The 18,083-nt window shown below is 41.7% G+C and overlaps 2 protein-coding genes across 2 annotated transcripts in view; both read right to left on the bottom strand.

The window, feature by feature from the left end:
- Positions 1-833: 833 nt before the first annotated feature.
- LOC146636227 (putative high affinity immunoglobulin gamma Fc receptor IC) lies at positions 834-4,323 on the bottom strand. Its single transcript, XM_085350305.1, has 5 exons — positions 4,287-4,323; positions 3,841-3,873; positions 1,878-2,150; positions 1,501-1,761; positions 834-1,108 (listed from the first exon to the last, which is right to left on the bottom strand). The coding sequence occupies exons 1-5, from the start codon at positions 4,321-4,323 to the stop codon at positions 834-836; spliced, it is 879 nt and encodes a 292-aa protein (XP_085206431.1).
- A 7,366-nt stretch (positions 4,324-11,689) lies between these two features.
- LOC146636228 (basement membrane-specific heparan sulfate proteoglycan core protein-like) overlaps positions 11,690-18,083 on the bottom strand; it is a 43,058-nt gene continuing 36,664 nt past the window's right edge. The window contains exons 15-22 of the mRNA XM_085350306.1: positions 17,738-17,842; positions 17,622-17,637; positions 17,441-17,532; positions 17,277-17,327; positions 17,136-17,192; positions 12,234-12,370; positions 11,909-12,004; positions 11,690-11,854 (exon numbers count right to left, since the gene is read on the bottom strand). Coding sequence (XP_085206432.1) covers positions 11,690-11,854; positions 11,909-12,004; positions 12,234-12,370; positions 17,136-17,192; positions 17,277-17,327; positions 17,441-17,532; positions 17,622-17,637; positions 17,738-17,842 — 719 coding nt within the window. The remainder of the gene's footprint in view (positions 11,855-11,908; positions 12,005-12,233; positions 12,371-17,135; positions 17,193-17,276; positions 17,328-17,440; positions 17,533-17,621; positions 17,638-17,737; positions 17,843-18,083) is intronic.

An 18,083-nucleotide genomic window follows, 5' to 3' on the forward strand; every position in this document is an offset into this window, starting at 1 on the left:
GCCACAAATCATTGCTTGTTGATCATGTCGTGTGTGTTTGTAATACTTTCAACACAAATTTGTCTCCTTATGGAAAGCAGACTTTGTCGTGTTGACATGAGTGTCAGAACGGCAGGTTTATCTCCAGATCCACGGCTCTGACCCACGGAGACCTCTGGCTGATGCTCCGTGTTCTGAGTTTGGCTCGTAGCTGCTAACTAGCTTTCTGCTCTGGGTCAACTTATGGCAAAGTGCAGAGATGGAGAGAGGCGTGGGAAGGTCACAGCAGCACACTTTCTTCCTCTGGAGGCGGTGAACACAGTGAACAGCTGGATGCTAACATGTGGCTCACAGCTGGGCCTGTCAGACTCTCTCTGGCTGCAGTAGCTGCTGCTATAAACACACTTTTCTTTTTCTCACTCTGTAAACTTCCTCCTGCAGATGTTGGGGATGTTGTGTGGGACTTTTATTTTTCATTTTTTCACCCAAAGCTTGCGGGAGCCACAGCTGAGGGGCGGAAGAGCCGCGGGTTACCGACCCTGATCTGATCTGATGTTAGCTGAGCTGTTGATGACCTCGGATGACAACATGTTCAGGATTAACCTTTATTTTTGTTTGTTTGTTTGTTTGTTTAATGGCTCTATGGCTTAATACACAGTCTTTCATGTCCACTTAAAGTCAGTTTAAGGTGAAGAAGCATTTAAAGAGAGAGGCCAAAAATATTTAATAAAACACAATTTAAAGACTAACAGCAGCTAATGAGCTATAAATATGCAGGTTTTTTTGGAGTTGATGCCACAATGTTTATTTTTACATTTGTATGAAACACATGAGAAACTTAAATAACAGAAAGTTTAAAACTCACAAGTTTCCACAACTGTGACGTCACTGCTGTCCTCTGTGTAGTAAACTGGATCTCCTCTCCCTCCTCTGCAGTGGTACAGACCTCCTTGTGAGACACTGTTTGCTTCATTTCCTCTCATGAGCTGAGCTTTAGAAGAGACTGAAGCACGTCTGAACCAGTCAAACTTCCAGCCAGCAGAGCCCTCCACAGAGCAGCTCAGTGTCACACTGCCCCCTGCTGGTATGACTGAACTTTGTACTGTCAGTGTGGCTCTGGGTTTACTTGCTGTTGAAGAAACAAAACCATTAAACAAATTAAATCATCAACATGAATACATTTCTTACAGAAATAATCACACTTTAAACATTCACAGAGTAATTTATCTACAAACACAAAAATTAATTAGTTTCCCTGCATGTGACACATTAGACTGTTTAACAGACTAAAGATTTCACTGATTTATCATCCTCTTATCAAACTGTCATCTCTGTACATTCCTCTTTAAACTGCTGATATTTTAAGAGCCTCCATGGTGTCTCTCCTTTCTGTTTGCACAGTGAGAAAAACTGTTGTCCTGAGCTGCCTGCAGACAGCTGGATCATTGTTGGAGTTTTCCTGTTAAGACAGATGTAAACATGAAAACATTAAATGTCAGCATGAATCATGGTCCAACTCACATGAAACTGTCAGTCTGAAGGCATCACTCCATCCTGTTAAGAGATAGTCACTGCTACCCCGACATCTGTAGTCTCCACTGTGGGACACTGAAACTCTGCTGATCCTGTATTCACTGGATGTTGGAGGGCTGTTTGTGTTGGGTGCTGTCCATTCATATTTCCACACCTTTCCTTCACCTCCCTGAATCTCACATCTGAGAGTGATTGTCTCACCAGTGAATATCTGAGACCAGCTGTGCTGCAGTTTCACAGCAGCCCAAACTTTCCCTAACAAACAAATAAACACAAATATTAAACTGAAAAAAATCATAAATTAATTGTTACTTCAGTTTAATCATGATGTTTCGTTTTATTTCACAACAAAATTTCACCCTCACCTTGTTTCTGAATTGTAACTGCAGCACTGTCCTCTGTGGAGAAAACTGGATCTCCTCTCCCTCCTCTGCAGTAATAGATGCCTCCTTCTGAAATACTGATCGTGTGCTCTGATGTTCCAGCTCCTATTTTCTGAGCTCCAGAAAACTCTGAATCACGTCTGAACCAGTCAAACTTCCAGCCAGCAGAGCCCTCCACAGAGCAGCTCAGTGTCACACTGCCCCCTGCTGGTATGACTGAACTTTGTGCTCTCAGTGTGGCTCTGGGTTTACTTGCTGTTGATGTTACAGGAAAGACAAACATCAGACTGTCAGTTGCTTCAGGAAAAACTTTGCTATATAACAAATAAAGATTTCAACATAAAAGCTCAATAGTAATTTTAAAAAAATCAATTTATTTTTATTAATTTACAATTTATGTATTTTTTTAATTCAGTAAGTGCTTAATAGGTCACGACCCTGGATGATGGGTTAAGAAGATGGATGGAGTTCAATAATAGATCTCAGGTTTCTCAGGTAGGTCGGTCCCTGATCTCAGTGTGATCATCACACTTGATGCAAACAGGCACAAACAGCACAAGAAAAAAAAAGTGTCTTCAAAGCAAATTTGATGAGAATCAACAACTGGCAGCAGCACACATGAGGACAGCACAGGTATCTCAGCTAACTGTTAGCCAGCTAGAGAGCCAGGAGCTAACACTGGATGTATATAACATGATGAAAACTTTATCAGAGTGAATCAAGAATCAGGTGAGACTGTTTTTATGCTCTGCCACCAAACTGTACTCCTAAATGCAGAGACAGGTGAACTATACACTGTTAGCTGATCTGAGGCCAGTTGATTGTGGTCGCTCTTATTATCAGATTTTTTGTTAATCTGTTTTTTATTTAAATGTTTGTTTTAAGGATCATGATCACATAAATATATATGCATAAAGTTGCATAACCAGTGCACAGTCAGCAGCATTTATCATTCATAATTCACACAGATGTTTTTCATACTGTATGCTATCCCCGACCCCAACCAGGGCTGTGATGTGATAACAGAACTCTTCTCTGTTGATGATCAGCCTTTTCTTTTTTCAGCATCTGTATTTCCATCGTCAGACAGCAGCTCTGCTCATTCTGTATTTATTGATCATGTTTGTTCAACAACTTCAAATAAATTATAAAAACAAAATAATTGTGTCATAATTCTGAGCTGCAGTGGTGGAAACTACACATGTGCAGGTACTGAAGAAACTGAGATCATCACATCTGTGTTTAATGTTTTTTACGATTTTCTCTGATTTTGTTACTAAACTAAAACAAAGAACAATATGACTCAATGAAATGTGTCCAACTTACATGATACAGTCAGTGTGATGATGTCACTGCAGACTGAAAGAGTCATGGTGCAGCAGCTGTATCCTCCACTGTCAGACTCAGTAGCTCTGCTGATTCTGTATTCAGATGTTCGAGGTCTGATTAATGTGGCTTCTGTCCATACAAACAGCGACTGACTTCCTCCACATCTGACAGCGACTGTCTCACTGCTGTATATCTGAGGCCAGGATGGTTCGAGGATCACGGTGGGCTTATTGGGAACTGTTCACATAAACACATCAAGTTAGAGATTGATGGAAGCATAAAGTCATTTTGAAGCTGAACTGATTTTTATTGCTGCTGTTAAGAGTCAAAAGATTTACTGCATCCTGGTGACATTTGGACTTGAAAATAATAAGATGTGTTTTTATGAAACAAATTAAAGCAGTTAATTAATATTCTGAGTAAAACCACAGAGTGACTGCACAGACCTGCAGGATTTAACTCACTCACTGTTTATAAACCCATTTAGTATCTTAAATAAAACGATGCACAAACAGAGAAACAGAATGTGATTTAAAATGGTGCATGAAATATAAAATATCAGATTAAAATTATACATATTATATCAATGTGAAGAAAACAAAGAACCATTTCTCACCTTCAGCATTAATGTAGAAGAGAGAACCGAGCACTAAAGTAAAGATTAAACATCATCAGGGTCAAACTGACAGAAAATCAAAATCAAGATCAACTAAAGTAATTTTTTAAAGATTAATTTTCACATGACACAGTTACTGCTCATCAAAATATTTCTATGCAAATTAACTATAATCTAGTAACAAGTTTAAAAAAACATGAATATATGAACTTGTACACAACAATGAGTCAAGTGCAACAAGCAGCGATGTATCCAACACGATACTCCAGACTAAACTGAACCAAGGAACCAGCCAACATTTGTCTGTAACTATCATAAACATCACAAATATGCTTTGTTCAAACTCTCACATAAACACTTCAAACCAGTGATACACTCTAATTCTCACACATGAGAAACACTTTCATTAATCAGTGCCATTCAAACAATGTCACAAATGTACTTACACAATAACCCCGTCATGCAGAGCAAAGAGTGCCCCATCCTCACATCCAGCCCTGCTGCACTCTGATCCTCAGCTGATCTCAAACACTTTGACTTTACATCAATAATAAAAAGAGAAGCTGCATTTAATACAGATAAGACCAGAGTGTTTCTTCTGACTGTGGCCTCTCTGTGCTTCCTTTCCTTTTATACAAACCTCAAACAGCTCCTGTAGCTTTGACCACAGCAGTTGTGTGACGTGTTCACATTTCCTGTCCACTGCAAACATGCAGGCTTGCTTCTTGTGTTTGCTTCTTACCTTCTGTTGTTTCAGGTCAGGTGACATATTTACCAGGCCATAGTCATGTTTTATTATTATTTATTTTTATTCTTTTATGTGATTTGTGCAGTGTCCTGTGTGGTCATCATAAAGCTGAAATATTTTATCTCGAGTCATCTTATCAGCAAATGTTTCTGAACATCCACAGACATTTATTGTGCGATACATGAATGCTGTTTTCCCAAAATGTGTTGTTCTCAGTTTCTGGCCACCACACTCACTCACTCTCCAGGATTATGCACAGACAATGATCTCCAAATATTTATTTGGTTTCATCTACTTCCAATATCATATCAAATATCACTCATTTAAAGGTGCCAGTGTTCACATTTTGAACAGAAAATACTGACGGTTTGAAAGAGGAGTGAAAAAGTACATCTATGTCCACTGTGGATGACCAGAGGTGGAGCCTTATGGCATCAGCTGTCAGTCACCTACAATGTAGTTTTGAGATCCCTTCCTTGTGCCACAACCCCTCCATGGTGCTTTCCTCAGGTGACCTCAGTAGGTCACATGATGGGGGGAGGAAAGGTCTCACAGTGTTCTTACCCCAAATCTCTGGTGATAATTTTTGAATAAGACAGAAGTTGGAAATTCTGAGTTACCAGTCGAAAAGTTTTTTTGTGGAACTAAACTCACATTTACTGCTTGGAAAGTCTGAGCAGACACACAGACTGTGAGTTAGCAATCCAAGATGGCAGCACTGAACCTAAAACAACAGTCAAACTGTAAACTTTTATTTGTGCTGCCACTCTTTTGTATTTTTGAATCACTAAATAAGCCAAACACAGAGCACTGATTAGGTTTGATTCATGAATGTGTTTTTTAAGTCCAAAAACTTATAGGTCTATAATGACCCACACCTTTTTTCACAGCTTGGCCCATGTGATGTCATGATTAATTGTGGGTCTTTGACCCACTTAAAGTAAAACCCTCACTGAGGTTAAAATACCTGAGACTCTTTACTGTTTTATTTTTAGAAGTCAAAGAGCCTCTTAGATGAGAGGTGACACGTCTTCCAGAAATGTAAAGAAGTTTAGTCACTTTCCTTCCAAACTTCTTAGACCACCATGAGCTGAATGACTGTGGTTCATACTGTTGCCTCACAGGAAGAAAGTTTCCTGTTAGAATCCACCAGCTGGGCTGTTTGTGTGAAGTTTGCATCTTCTCCCTCCACCTGTCTGGGTTCTCTCCAAAGTCATATATTATTATGTTAACTGGTGATTCAGGTGATTGCCTGCAGGTGTGAATGTGAACATGAATGGTTGTCTGTCTCTCCATAACCTGTCTAGTTGGACCTCATCTTTCACACTATGAAAGCTACTATAGGCTCCGCCCACATTAGAGTCCAAAAGGACAACACAGGAGTGAATGCTTTAAGGTGTGGTAACTTTGTGATTGGCTAATCCCCTCCATATGAGCATAAGGTGTACCTCAGTTTCTCACTTCTCATTCTCAATATACAGTCTATAATATTAGTAATAGTTAAAGCCTGCAAACACAGCATCTATCCTTATTCTGTCAAACACTTTCTTACAAAGATAACCTTTGATTAAGGTTTGTTGCAGTATCATCTACACACACTCACAAACATGTCGATATCGAAGTGTTTTAGATTGTTTAACAGCAGGTGTGTTTCTCTTTCCCTCCACTTTTCTGTGGGAAAGGTAAAATACATTAAGATGTTACTTCATGTTTTTATGTTATTTGCAGTTTATATGTTAACATAAGTGCAAAAGTTTCAGTACATATCAATATGTTATGAGGCTTGAAGACAGCAAGTCTCTGTGATACTGCAGAGTCCAGCAGACAGTTTGGAGTCAAACACTGACGTCATCATCACAGGTGTAGGAACCATTTCTGTAACAGCAGCCAAACAGACACATTAGTATCAGTAGGTATAGATGATTTACTGGCTCCTCTGCTGGTTACAAAGCAGTGATTATACTTTGGAGTTTTGTGTTATACTGTGAGGAACTGGCCTGTTTGGAAGTTGCAGTAAGAAGAAAAACATGTCTGTATATGATGTTGTGGACAGAGAGAGTGATGGATGATTTTATTTATCTCAGAGATAAATGAACATTTACAGCACGTCCATGCAGAGACTCTTAAAGACATGAGCGTGAGAAACAAGCTTTTCACCGTTTCTCTTGATGCCCACATGCTTTATTTATCCTTTAGTCCAGCATGTGTCATCACCACAATAAAGCTACTTTTAACCTGTTTTCACACATTGTCATACCTGCACATTTCCACTGTGCTGTGTTGAGATTAAAGAAGATGAACGTTAGACTTCAGGCTGAAACCACAGGCTGCATTTCCTCTTTTCTTGGAGGCCCAGACAGAAATTTTGTGGTGTCTGATTTTCAGCAGATAAAAATAAACCTACAACAGTCTTTTACACACATGCAGTCATCACAGTCTGCTCAGAGAAGGGGGGTCAGAAAAGAATTAAAGGGTGACCGGAACCACTAGAATAGAATAGAATAGAATAGAATAGAATAGAATAGAATACTTTTATTTGTCAATTTCTTCAAATGTACTTGCCATACAAAGGAATTGAAATTACATTTCACACTGTCCCATGCGTAGGCATTGACAACAATAAGGTGCAGATGCACAACAAAAACAAAAACAGCCCTAACAATAAGATAATAAATAGTAATATAATAATATAAATAGTGCTAAAAGAATACTAAAAAATATATATATAGCAGCAGGTGTGTGCAATTGCAATGCAAGTCAGGAATGTTTTCAGTTCTTGGTTCAGAGAGTGTTTCCTTGTTGGAGAGTGTGGGGGGGTAGAGTCCAATCTGTCTACTATACTTCTGCCAATCTGGTGATTCTGCTGGCTGGGAGCCGGGAGGGAAGAGAGTTCAGCAGTCTCACAGCCTGGTGGATGAAGCTGTTGGTGAGCCTGGTAGTGCGGGAGCGGAGACTTCTGTATCTCTTTCCAGAGGGCAGGAGGCTGAACAGACAGTGCGCGGGGTGGGTTGCATCGTTGACAATTGTGATGGCTTTGCGGGTGAGGCGAGTGGTGTAAATGTCTTGCAGGGAGGGGAGTGGTACACCAACTATCCTCTCAGCTGTTCTCACAATGCGTTGTAGAGCTTTTCTGTTATAGTCAGTGCAGCTACCGCCCCACACAGTGATGCAGCTGGAGAGGATACTTTCAATAGTGCCTCTGTAGAATGTAGTCAGGATGGGTGGTGGAGCACTTGCCCGCTTGAGTTTGCGCAGGAAGTAGAGGCGCTGTTGTGCTTTCTTGGCCAGTGATGCTGTGTTGGTGGTCCAAGAGAGGTCCTCACTGATGTGCACCCCCAGGAACTTGGTGCTGCTCACCCTCTCCACCGCAGCGCCGTCGATGGTCAATGGGGGGTGACAGGTGTGGCCTCTCTGGAAGTTGACAATAATCTCCTTGGTCTTACTGACATTTAGCAGGAGGTTGTTGTCTCTGCACCACGTGGTCAGGAGCTCAACCTCTTTCCTGTAGTGGGTCTCATCGCCCTTGGTGATGAGCCCCACCAGCGTTGTGTCGTCCGCAAACTTCACAAGGTGGTTGGAGCTGTAGGTTGGTGTGCAGTCATGTGTCAACAGGGTGAAGAGCAGAGGACTGAGCACACAGCCTTGTGGAGCCCCCGTGCTCAGGGTGATGCTGTTTGAGACCTTGTTGCCCACACGCACCGCTTGAGGCCTCTGGCTGAGGAAATCCAGCAGCCAGTTGCAGAGGGAGGTGCTGAGGCCCAGTCTGTCCAGTTTACAGATGAGTTGTTGTGGTATTATGGTGTTGAATGCTGAGCTAAAGTCTATGAACAGCATTCTCACATATGAGTCTTTCTTGTCCAGATGAGTTAGGGCTGGGTGGAGGGCAGAGCAGATTGCATCCTCTGTGGATCGTTTCGCTCTGTATGCGAACTGGTGTGGGTCCAGGGTGGGAGGTAGGGTGGATTTGATGTGTGACATGACTAGTCGTTCAAAGCACTTCATAATAATGGGTGTCAGTGCCACGGGGCGGTAGTCATTGAAACAGGCTGGGGATGGTTTCTTTGGCACAGGTATGATGGTGGCAGTCTTGATGGGACAGTGGCTTGCCTCAGGGAGGTGTTAAAGATGTCTGTGAAGACATTCTTCAGCTCCTCTGCGCAGTCTTTCAGCACACTACCAGGGATGTTATCTGGACCCGCTGCTTTCCGGGCGTTGATGGTGATGAGTGTCCTCTTCACGCTGGCAGCAGACAGGCACAGAGGCTGGTCGTGTGGAGGTGGTGGTGTTTTCTGTGGGCGTGTGTTGTTCTGTGCTTCAAATCGTGCAAAGAAGCTGTTCAGGTTGTTGAGCAGAGTGGTGTCGCTCTCACAGCTACGCGCTACAGGCTTGTAGTCTGTAATAGCCTGGATGCCTTGCCATAGGCTTCTTGCATCCTTGCTATCATTGAAGTGGGAGGTTATCTTGTGTGTGTAGTCCTGTTTCGCTTTCCTGATGCCACGGGACAGGTTGGCTCTCGCTGTTCTCAGGCCTATTTCATCCCCAGCTCTGAAGGCCTTGTCTCTGGCCTTCAGCAGCCTGTGGACATCTCCTGTTAGCCATGGCTTCTGGTTGGCTCGAGTTGTGATACTTTTCACCTGTGTTACATCATCAATGCATTTGGTGATGTATGAGCTCACCGTGTCTGTGTACTCCTCGATGTCTATGATGTTATTGTAGGTGGCTGCTTCCTTGAATATGTCCCAATCAGTTGACCCAAAGCAGTCTTGAAGAGCAGAGGTGGCCTCCTGTGGCCACACTCTTACCTCTTTCATAACAGGTTTGATGACCTTCACTCTCTGTCTGTATGCTGGCATTAGCATAACAGTGAGGTGATCAGAGGTGCCGATGTGGGGGAGGGGGATGGCTTTGTATGCTCCTTTTTCCTGTGTGTAGACCAAGTCCAATATGTTGTCTCCCCTTGTTGGAAAATGTACATGCTGATGAAACTTTGGGAGAACAGTTTTAAGATCAGCATGATTAAAGTCTCCTGCGAGGATGATGAAACCGTCTGGGTGTGCTGTTTGTTGCTCACTGATGGCCTGATACAGTTCGTTCAGCGCCGCATTTCTATCGCTGTTGTTGCTAGATGGAGGTATATAGGTAGCGACCAACAAGATCGAACTTACCTCCCTGGGCAAATAGAAAGGGCGACACTTCACGATCATGAACTCCGCCAGTGATGAGCAGTGTTTGCGTACTACAGTGGCATCCCGACACCACTCGTCACGGATGTAAACACAGACCCCGCCACCTCGGGTCTTACCTCCGTCTACGAGAGCCCTGTCGGCTCTGTAGCATGCTAGCTGCTCCAGTTGTATGGCCGAGTCCGGAATGTTGTCATTAAGCCATGTCTCAGTGAAAACTAGCACACAACAGTCACTTACTTTGCGATTCGCTGATCTCAGAAGTCGTATGTTGTCCATTTTATTGTCCAGAGATCGTACGTTGGCTAAGAGGATCGATGGTATGGCTGGGCGAGTTGGCTTAGCCTCAAGCCTGACTCGGACACCTCCGCGCTTGCCCCGCTTCCTTGTCCTAGCGCACCGCTTTCGACGCCTCCTTGCCCGGGGAGGGTTAGCAGGCGAGTCCGGTGAGTTGCTAGGCCAGCTAGCAGGCTGTCGCAGAAGTCCTATCTCCCTTAGCATCTCAACGTTAGTGTTCAAAACTTGGCAAATCTTGCTTCTCCGAATGTGTAAGAGAGCCTGACGACTGTACACATATTCCGACGTGGACTGGCGAGAAACACTTGCAGAAAGACATTTACTTGACGAACAAAACATCGCATTTTCGGGAGAGCGTGAGGTCGCTGCGTCTACACGCGCCGCCATTTATAGAGACTAGACTAGACTACTACACTAGACTCACATGTCATATGTAGTCTTGTCTACACGCTGAGGCATCTGTCAATTAATATTAATCTGAAACATCATCACCCTCCTTTTTTCTTCTTTGTGTGTGTGTTTGTATTCAGATTTGTGAAGTTGTGCCTTTAATCTTCAATAATCAATAATCACAAACACCAGCAAAGTGCATCATGATGAGACCCAGAATCAAAACATTACAGCAAAGCTGAATACACTAGTGTATATAACACCCAGCAGTGTGGTAAATTGTGCTGAGAGAGTATCTGCACCCTATAAGACCAAGAAGCCAAGAGCACCAGCATGCTGGGTGAGAAACATGCATGAAAGTCAGAACACCTCTGTCAGTGTGTTCACGTGGCTAGTGGGTCCTCTCTGTGGCTGACTGGCTGTTAACCCAGTGAGTGAGAGTTTCTCCCACTGCATCGGGCCGTATCCTTCTGCTGCACTAAAGGACAGTTTTGCAGCCATGTAGCTCTGCTCATGTCATGTGCAGCCTTCCCACATCACATAATTTCTGGGCATGACTGTGGAGTCCAACAGAGCCTCCATGTCCCTCACCCTGAATTGACAGCAGACCTTCGGGGTGTGCCTAGACCCATTTGGGCTTCACTCGTGGGGTCAGCTCCTGAGGCTGAGGGCTCTACAGTCTACAGCTGTTATATCAGTCATTGGGCGTCTCTGACATAAATATGCTGGAGCTGCAAGCTGTCATCCTGGCACTCAAGCAGTTTCTGTCGTGACTGTTAGGGTACCATGTTATCATCAAGACAGAAAGCACGGTCACAGTAGCCTACATCAACAGGTAAGGGGGCCGAGGGTCTCCCCTCCTCTGCATGATAGCTACCAGACTGTGGCAGTGGGCTCACCCTGTTCTACTCACTGAAAGCAGTTTATGTGCCAGGACCATAGAACGTGACAGTGGACATTACAATATGTTGAGGGGGAGCCCGATCCAAGAGGAGTGGAGACTCCATCCAGAGGTGGTCCACCAGATCTGGAGTCGCTTCAGAGGGGCAGAAGTTTTTTTCCCCCAGAGAATCGACACATTGCCATCTGTTCTTCTACCTGCAGACAACTTGGTGCACTCCTCACCACAGGCTCTTCTCTATGCCTTCCCTCCATACCACTCCTCCAGTTATTACTTCACCAGGTCCAGACCGAGGAGTTGATCCTGGTGACCCCTCTTTGGCCACACATGCTAGTTTTCAGCTATCATGCCACTCATGGCCAGGACACCCCCGGAGCTCCCTGTTCTGAGGGACCTCTTGTCCCAGGTGAGGGGGTCACTGTTCCATCTTTTCCCAGTAGGGCTCAGGGTGACAGCCTGTACCCTTAGAGGGAGAGGCTCCATGCCTGGCCTGATCTAAAAGTGAGAATGCTGCAGGAGTTTTGTGTGCCATCCACCAGGACTGCCTACTGCTTCCTTCGGGGGCTGTTTGCCTCCTGGTGTGCGGCCCACCAGCTGGACCCCCACCAGACCACAGTTAACATGATTCTTTGTGAGCTGCACACTCTGTCGGTCCAAAGGCAATGATGAAGGTGACACAGGGGTTATCCTCCGGCCTTACTCTGGGTTGCTGCTGACGACCCCATCTGAATTTCACCTGTCCAAGTCAGTTGAGTTATGAATATTCCTCACAGGGGACCTGCACAAGGAGGCAGCTGGGAGCCAGGTTGCCCTGTGCCATCTCTGAGCTTTGGCACAGAACTTCTTGCTTATCCGGCCGTTCAGGAAGTCAGACCAGCCGTTTGTGAGCTTCCACTATGGAATTCTGGTCAGACCCTTGTCTAAGTCTCGATTGTCCCACAGGGTTGTGGAGGCCATTCAGCAGGCGTATGCCTCTTCGGATGTTCCCCTCCCTTCCAGAGTGCGGACCCACTGTGTCACAATATTAAAAATTTTAATCACTTTCAGCCAATAATCAATATACATATATTTGTTAATTAAAATTATTAACCTATCACAGAGAGAGCTATGTGTGCATGCAGCTAAATTTGTCCACCACTACAAACAGTCACGTGTTAGAGAGCACAGCTCATGCAGTGAAATCCTTGTGTGCTGTCCATGGTGCTGAAATTATATCAGTTTAATGAATTTAATATCACTACTTATTAGTCGTGTGCAATACTGCAAGACTTGGTATCAATCTAATACCAAGTAAAGACCAGGCCTATATCGCTGATACTGATACCAGTACCAATACTTTTTAATAATTACCATCATCAGTGTTGCTAATTCTGAATGAATTTTCATGACCTTTAATAGAGCCAGGTTGCTTCTTAGATGAAACTGCAGCAGTGCGTACAGGAAAGAAACAGAAAGTAAAGTATCGAGTTCATTACACTCGTAAGGAAAAAGAACGTGTTGGTTGACCAGGAGGACTGGGAGACCATGACAGATACAATAAATTATAAATGGATTATGTCTCCCTCTATTGGCCACCAGCTGTAAACACAGTCCAGTGATTGTACTTGGAAGCTGTGTTCAGAGTCTGACATGAGAAATATGGGAGAGGAACTATATCTGTATGTCCACACTGACACTTACCCTTATTTACCATGGGCCCACCAGCGGAGAATGCGCTTTAGAAAAGAAGAGAAGCTGAGATTTACAGGGATATTTGGTGTATTACGGTACAATCACAATAGTGTAAGCATAGTTTGATTTCCAAAAATGATAACACTTCGCCCAGTCATGAAGAATTTTCTTAATACTGTTTGTTTAAAGAAAAATTTAACATATTTAAACGATGCCTTCTCTGTGCGATTAATGAATGGTGAAATAAAAAATGTGATATAGGCTTTTAGGCAAGAAGTGCAAAACAAAAAATAACTTAAAAACCTCTGGAATTAAAAAATGGTACAGAAAGAAGGCCTTATCTGTATAAGAAAAATTACCTGTACCGCGATGGTACGAGGGAAATTTCTTTTGCAGTTCGTCTGAAAAGCTGCACTTGCGCTTTGGCATCTTTTAAAGATCATTTGTTCCATCTGTGAGGCAGAACAACCACTCACAAAGCAGCAGCTCGGCATGTGACATCACACATATGACCCATATTTGTGATGTCACACCTGTAGGCCTATAGAAAAACCCGGACATTTTCATCAGTCTCGAAAATCCCCTCGGACAGAACGTGAAAAGAGGACATGTCCGGGGGAAAGAGGACGGTTGGTTACCCTAGATCACACGCTATCGCTGTCTTAACACAGAAAAGTCAACTCCGGCTGGTTTTACCAGGGTGACTCGCACTACTGTATCTCTCGACCAGTTGGGCTCGAGAGAAACGGTTACTGAAAGATGAGAAGAAAAACATTACGAAACTTTACGGTGCATCATTAGAATGCACGGTCCAATCACAGGTAAGTAATGATGACACGTGGAGCACTTGGCTCTCCACAATAGAGAGAGATTTGCAATATAAAAAGAAGGATATACAAAAAATTGAGTGGGCTAGGCTCAAATACTTTTTTGTACTAGTATAGTTCATATTTAAAGTTGATGTTGTATTACATTTCATTTATGTTAAATCTGTTTCCACTTCACTATAAATCTGAAAAAACAGAGTCTGTTTTTTCCCCACTGTTGTTCCACTGTCATACGGATACAATAAAGTATAACGACTGCCAGGTATTGAAAGCTGAGGATTTTCTGGGGGAAAAAGGGCAAAAGCTGTCACTTACAGTATGATTTCTGACACTTTTACAGCCAAGATTATGACACCTGGTAAAGGGTCTTTTAAAGGACCTTTGAACAATGATATCTGCTGTTTTTTGTCTGTACCGTTCGGCACTGTATTTTTGTCTGATATTTTTCTAAATAAGAGTTTTCATCAGTTGTCACAGTGTGGTATTTTTCCTAGTACAGGTAGATCATATAAAATGTGCAGTCCACACAGAGAACAAGTGCAGTGCTACAGGGGCACACCTGACACTTTTGTATCCCTTCAACTATACTTTATATTTATATCTGACATTATCAGCATGTAGCTGTCAAGAGAACAACACTGTGCTGTTATCGTCTGCATTTCTTGTTGCCTGTTTGCTAAAACAAGTCATTTACTTTTTCTCTTCAACCACAGGCTGCTTTTCCTCTTTTCTGGGGGCTCAGGCGGAAATCATGAGTCATTTTCAGCAGATAAATAAATAGGATATAACAGACAGTCAGAAAAGACATTTTTATCCACATATAAGCATCACGGGTCACTCAGAAGAACAAAGTCGTTTTGTCGTGATATTATTTGATTATTTTTAAAAGCACCAAAATTATTTTACACACATCAAACTGTAAACAGCATAAAAGACACAAACATCACCTACAGAAAACAATTTGATCACACACAAAATGTTCTCTGTCATGGCCTCAGTGATGACATGAATAACATTGTAAAATCTGAACATTGACAATAAGTTTTTGTGCATCACAATTTGGAAACATGTATATTAACATAATTCTTATTATTTATTGTTACTTATATGAAAAATATGCAATAAACATCTCCATACAGCAAGCTTTTGTTAAATTCCCCAATTCTTTGATCTTTGCGCTGAAGGAAGAACAACACTCGGTGTATAAATGCTCAATCAACAATCTCTTTAATCGATACAATTCTCTTTATTCCATACAACACTTTGAGCATTACAAACGGCCAGACGGGAGATGTGGACAGGAGGGTGTCTGGCAAAATCTCGAAGTGTCTGACCGTTTCTCACACTCTTGTAGCTTCAGCCTCCCTCCAAACTAAGCATTTACATTTTTTCTCTCTCTCAGTAAGTGTAAGTTATGACCTTGGCTTCCTGTGCAGTATGTTTTGTTCTTTCTAATCAGACAAATAAGGCTATGATTCTCTGCAAACAGCATTTCTTATAAATCAGCACTATAATGCATCATAAGACAGTGTAATATTTCATTCCTGTTTTTTCTCAGAACAAATAATCAACTAATTTTATTACATGTACATGGGGATTTTCACAGTTCAGCATCAATCATCAAAATCTGCTGGGGCAGTCCCAACAGCGCAAACAGGTCAACAACCTTTGTCTTCTCAAAACTAGGTGCCTGCTAATGTCTCTCTATCTGCTGTCTCCCTTTCTCGTGTCCTTGCTGCCCATTTCTTCACACACTGTGTTCTCCTTTCTGTCGCCTCTGCTTCTCACATACACCTCTGACTTATTCTCCCAATTCTGTGTGTCTGCTCTATGTGTGAGTGTTTAGCAGCTTGACCTATGGCCTACTTAAATGAATAACGAATATAATGCTTTACTATTGTTACGAGTTCAAAATTGGGGATGGAGACAAGAGAAAAAAACCACAATAACAACACTGGTCCGGCCGGGTTAAGTCAAATGATGATTTTAATGATCACACGCGTGGGAGATGGACACTGTATGCAGACAGCCTCAGATCTCAAAATGGTGGAGCATTGATCAAACTTTTATAGCCTCTGGTGCCCCCACCTTATCATAAAAGCCTAAACATTCACATGCTTTCTCTCACACGGCGCCTAAGCTACGACCTTGGCTCCCTGTTTATCTGCTCCTGCTGAGATGGGGCAGAAAACTCCGGTATGTTCTCTTCTAATCAGACAAATAAGACAATAACTTTCTGCGAACAGTATTTCTTATAACTCAGCAGTATAATGCATCATAAAACAATATCATTCATTCACAATAAATCAGCAGTCTACTGTAATGCAAATCAGTTTAACTAATGCAATAGTTATCAGCTTCTTCTAATTCAGGAGAATAATGCAAACTAAAACTACATAATAATTCACAATCTTTAATTAAGGGTATAACATGGCATAAAATAATATTATAATCTAACACTATCGTTAATACAACTAAATCCCTAATACTAAAATAATCTATTCTTACACTTTAAAGATAACATGTAAAATTCAGCAGGAAGTGAGTGAACATCTTATAGAAATAAAACAAAGAGACTGAAACAAACTCACAGAACCAAATCATGAAATTGTGTCTTGACGGAAACAATGTCCCACACCATCCACCCTCCACTTATTACAACAGAAATAAACACAATAGGATTTTAATACAAAGATGAACCATATAATCAGTCTTCCAGTGTTGATATTAAACCAAGAGCATGTCACTGTTTACACTGACGTTGCTGACCTTGTTCGTGAGTCTTGAGTTTTGTTGAAATAATCTTTTTATGGACCTGAAACAAAATCAGAACAAATACGAGTTTGAAAGTGAAAAACAAAGAAATAATGTTGCCAAAGATGTGATGATGCTTTCTAACACGTTCATGCTTTAATCACACAGAACTGATCTCATCTATTTTAATCAGACATCACAACAGCAGCAGAACACAACTAAAGCCAATCGTATAAAAAGTGATTCAGCTCATCAGCTCCACAAACTTTAGCAATGATGTCACACATTTAACTGCACATGTAATCTGATTACTAATGATTCAGTGTGTGTAGAGTTCACATTTGTACCTGAGGCTGATTCAGGATTCACATTATTGTAGTCAGAACTCTCCTCTGTGCCATCATGTCTGCCTGTTGTGATGATGGATTATTGTAGTTAATAACATGGAGACTGTCTTCCTCTAAAATGACACAAGTTACAAAAACATTCGACCAATTATTACATTTCATGTTTCTTGTACTCACTCCTTTTATCAAGACCTTCAAGCTGAAATCCAGATGTGACGTTGTTGTATTCATCTGCTGAAATAATGAAGTTTGATCAGTCAGATCAAATATTTACATTTCTTACAGCTCTGCTATTATCAAAGTTTATACTGTTTGTACCACTTCCAGTGTTTCCAGAGCCTCTGATTGATTCATAGACTGAAAGATCACCTACAAGTCATTGAAAATAAGAAAGAAAAAAAAATATTTATTTTTGTTTTTGTTTAATAAAAGATGTTTTTTTTTCTAAAGAGAAAGAAAAAAGTAATAATTTCTGGTCTCACCATGAAGAAGAGAGGAGTAAACCTGAGTTTCATTCTGGTTGGATGTTTGTTGTGAAGCAGAGCTTTGATTGGTGCTCTGAGACTGAGTGAGACTGAAACAAATAATGAAAATTTAATGAGGAATAATTCAAAGTTAGTTTCATTTGAAGTTATATAAATGAAACTAAACTGCTGCACCAACCTGTTACAACAGGGATCTGTAAAAAGCACAAAGATTATTACATCAGTTTGTTTAAAAGTGTCACAGCATTAAAAAAAATATTTTTCTTGTAAATTTTCAAACAGAAAGTCTCTCACCCTTTATCTGTTTATAGCAACACATCAGCAGCAGCACGACAATAATTCCACTAACAAGTCCGATGATGAACGGAACGATAAATGAACTTCTTTCACATCCAAAACCTGAAACTAGAAAATGTCAGATTTTGGATCTAAAATCTTAATATAAAGAAACAAAAACTGATGTTTACATTGAGATTTTCTGTTTCCTGTCAGAAACTGTCAGCATGACTCTGCTCTGTGGTTTCATGTTGTGACTCCTGTTCTACACTACTTGCAGTCTTACTTGTAGAATTGTTACAGAACTAATTGTGAATTTATGTTGATTTGGAGATTTGCTGAAAATGATTGTTTCACATTCACA

The sequence above is a fragment of the Diplotaxodon limnothrissa genome, linkage group LG3, assembly GCF_057381915.1.
Source record: "Diplotaxodon limnothrissa isolate DT_005_m linkage group LG3, D_limnothrissa_male_GT1.1, whole genome shotgun sequence".
Lineage (NCBI taxonomy): Eukaryota > Metazoa > Chordata > Actinopteri > Cichliformes > Cichlidae > Diplotaxodon > Diplotaxodon limnothrissa.

Excerpts from the sequence above, each read along its gene's own strand:
- LOC146636227 (XM_085350305.1), bottom strand. The coding sequence starts at position 4,323 with ATGGGGCACTCTTTGCTCTGCATGACGGGGTTATTGT. Across the intron at positions 1,762-1,877 it reads AGTTACAATTCAGAAACAAG|TTTGGGCTGCTGTGAAACTG; the intron begins GTGAGGGTGAAA and ends TGTTAGGGAAAG. Across the intron at positions 1,109-1,500 it reads CTTCAGACTGACAGTTTCAT|CAAGTAAACCCAGAGCCACA; the intron begins GTGAGTTGGACC and ends TTTCTTCAACAG.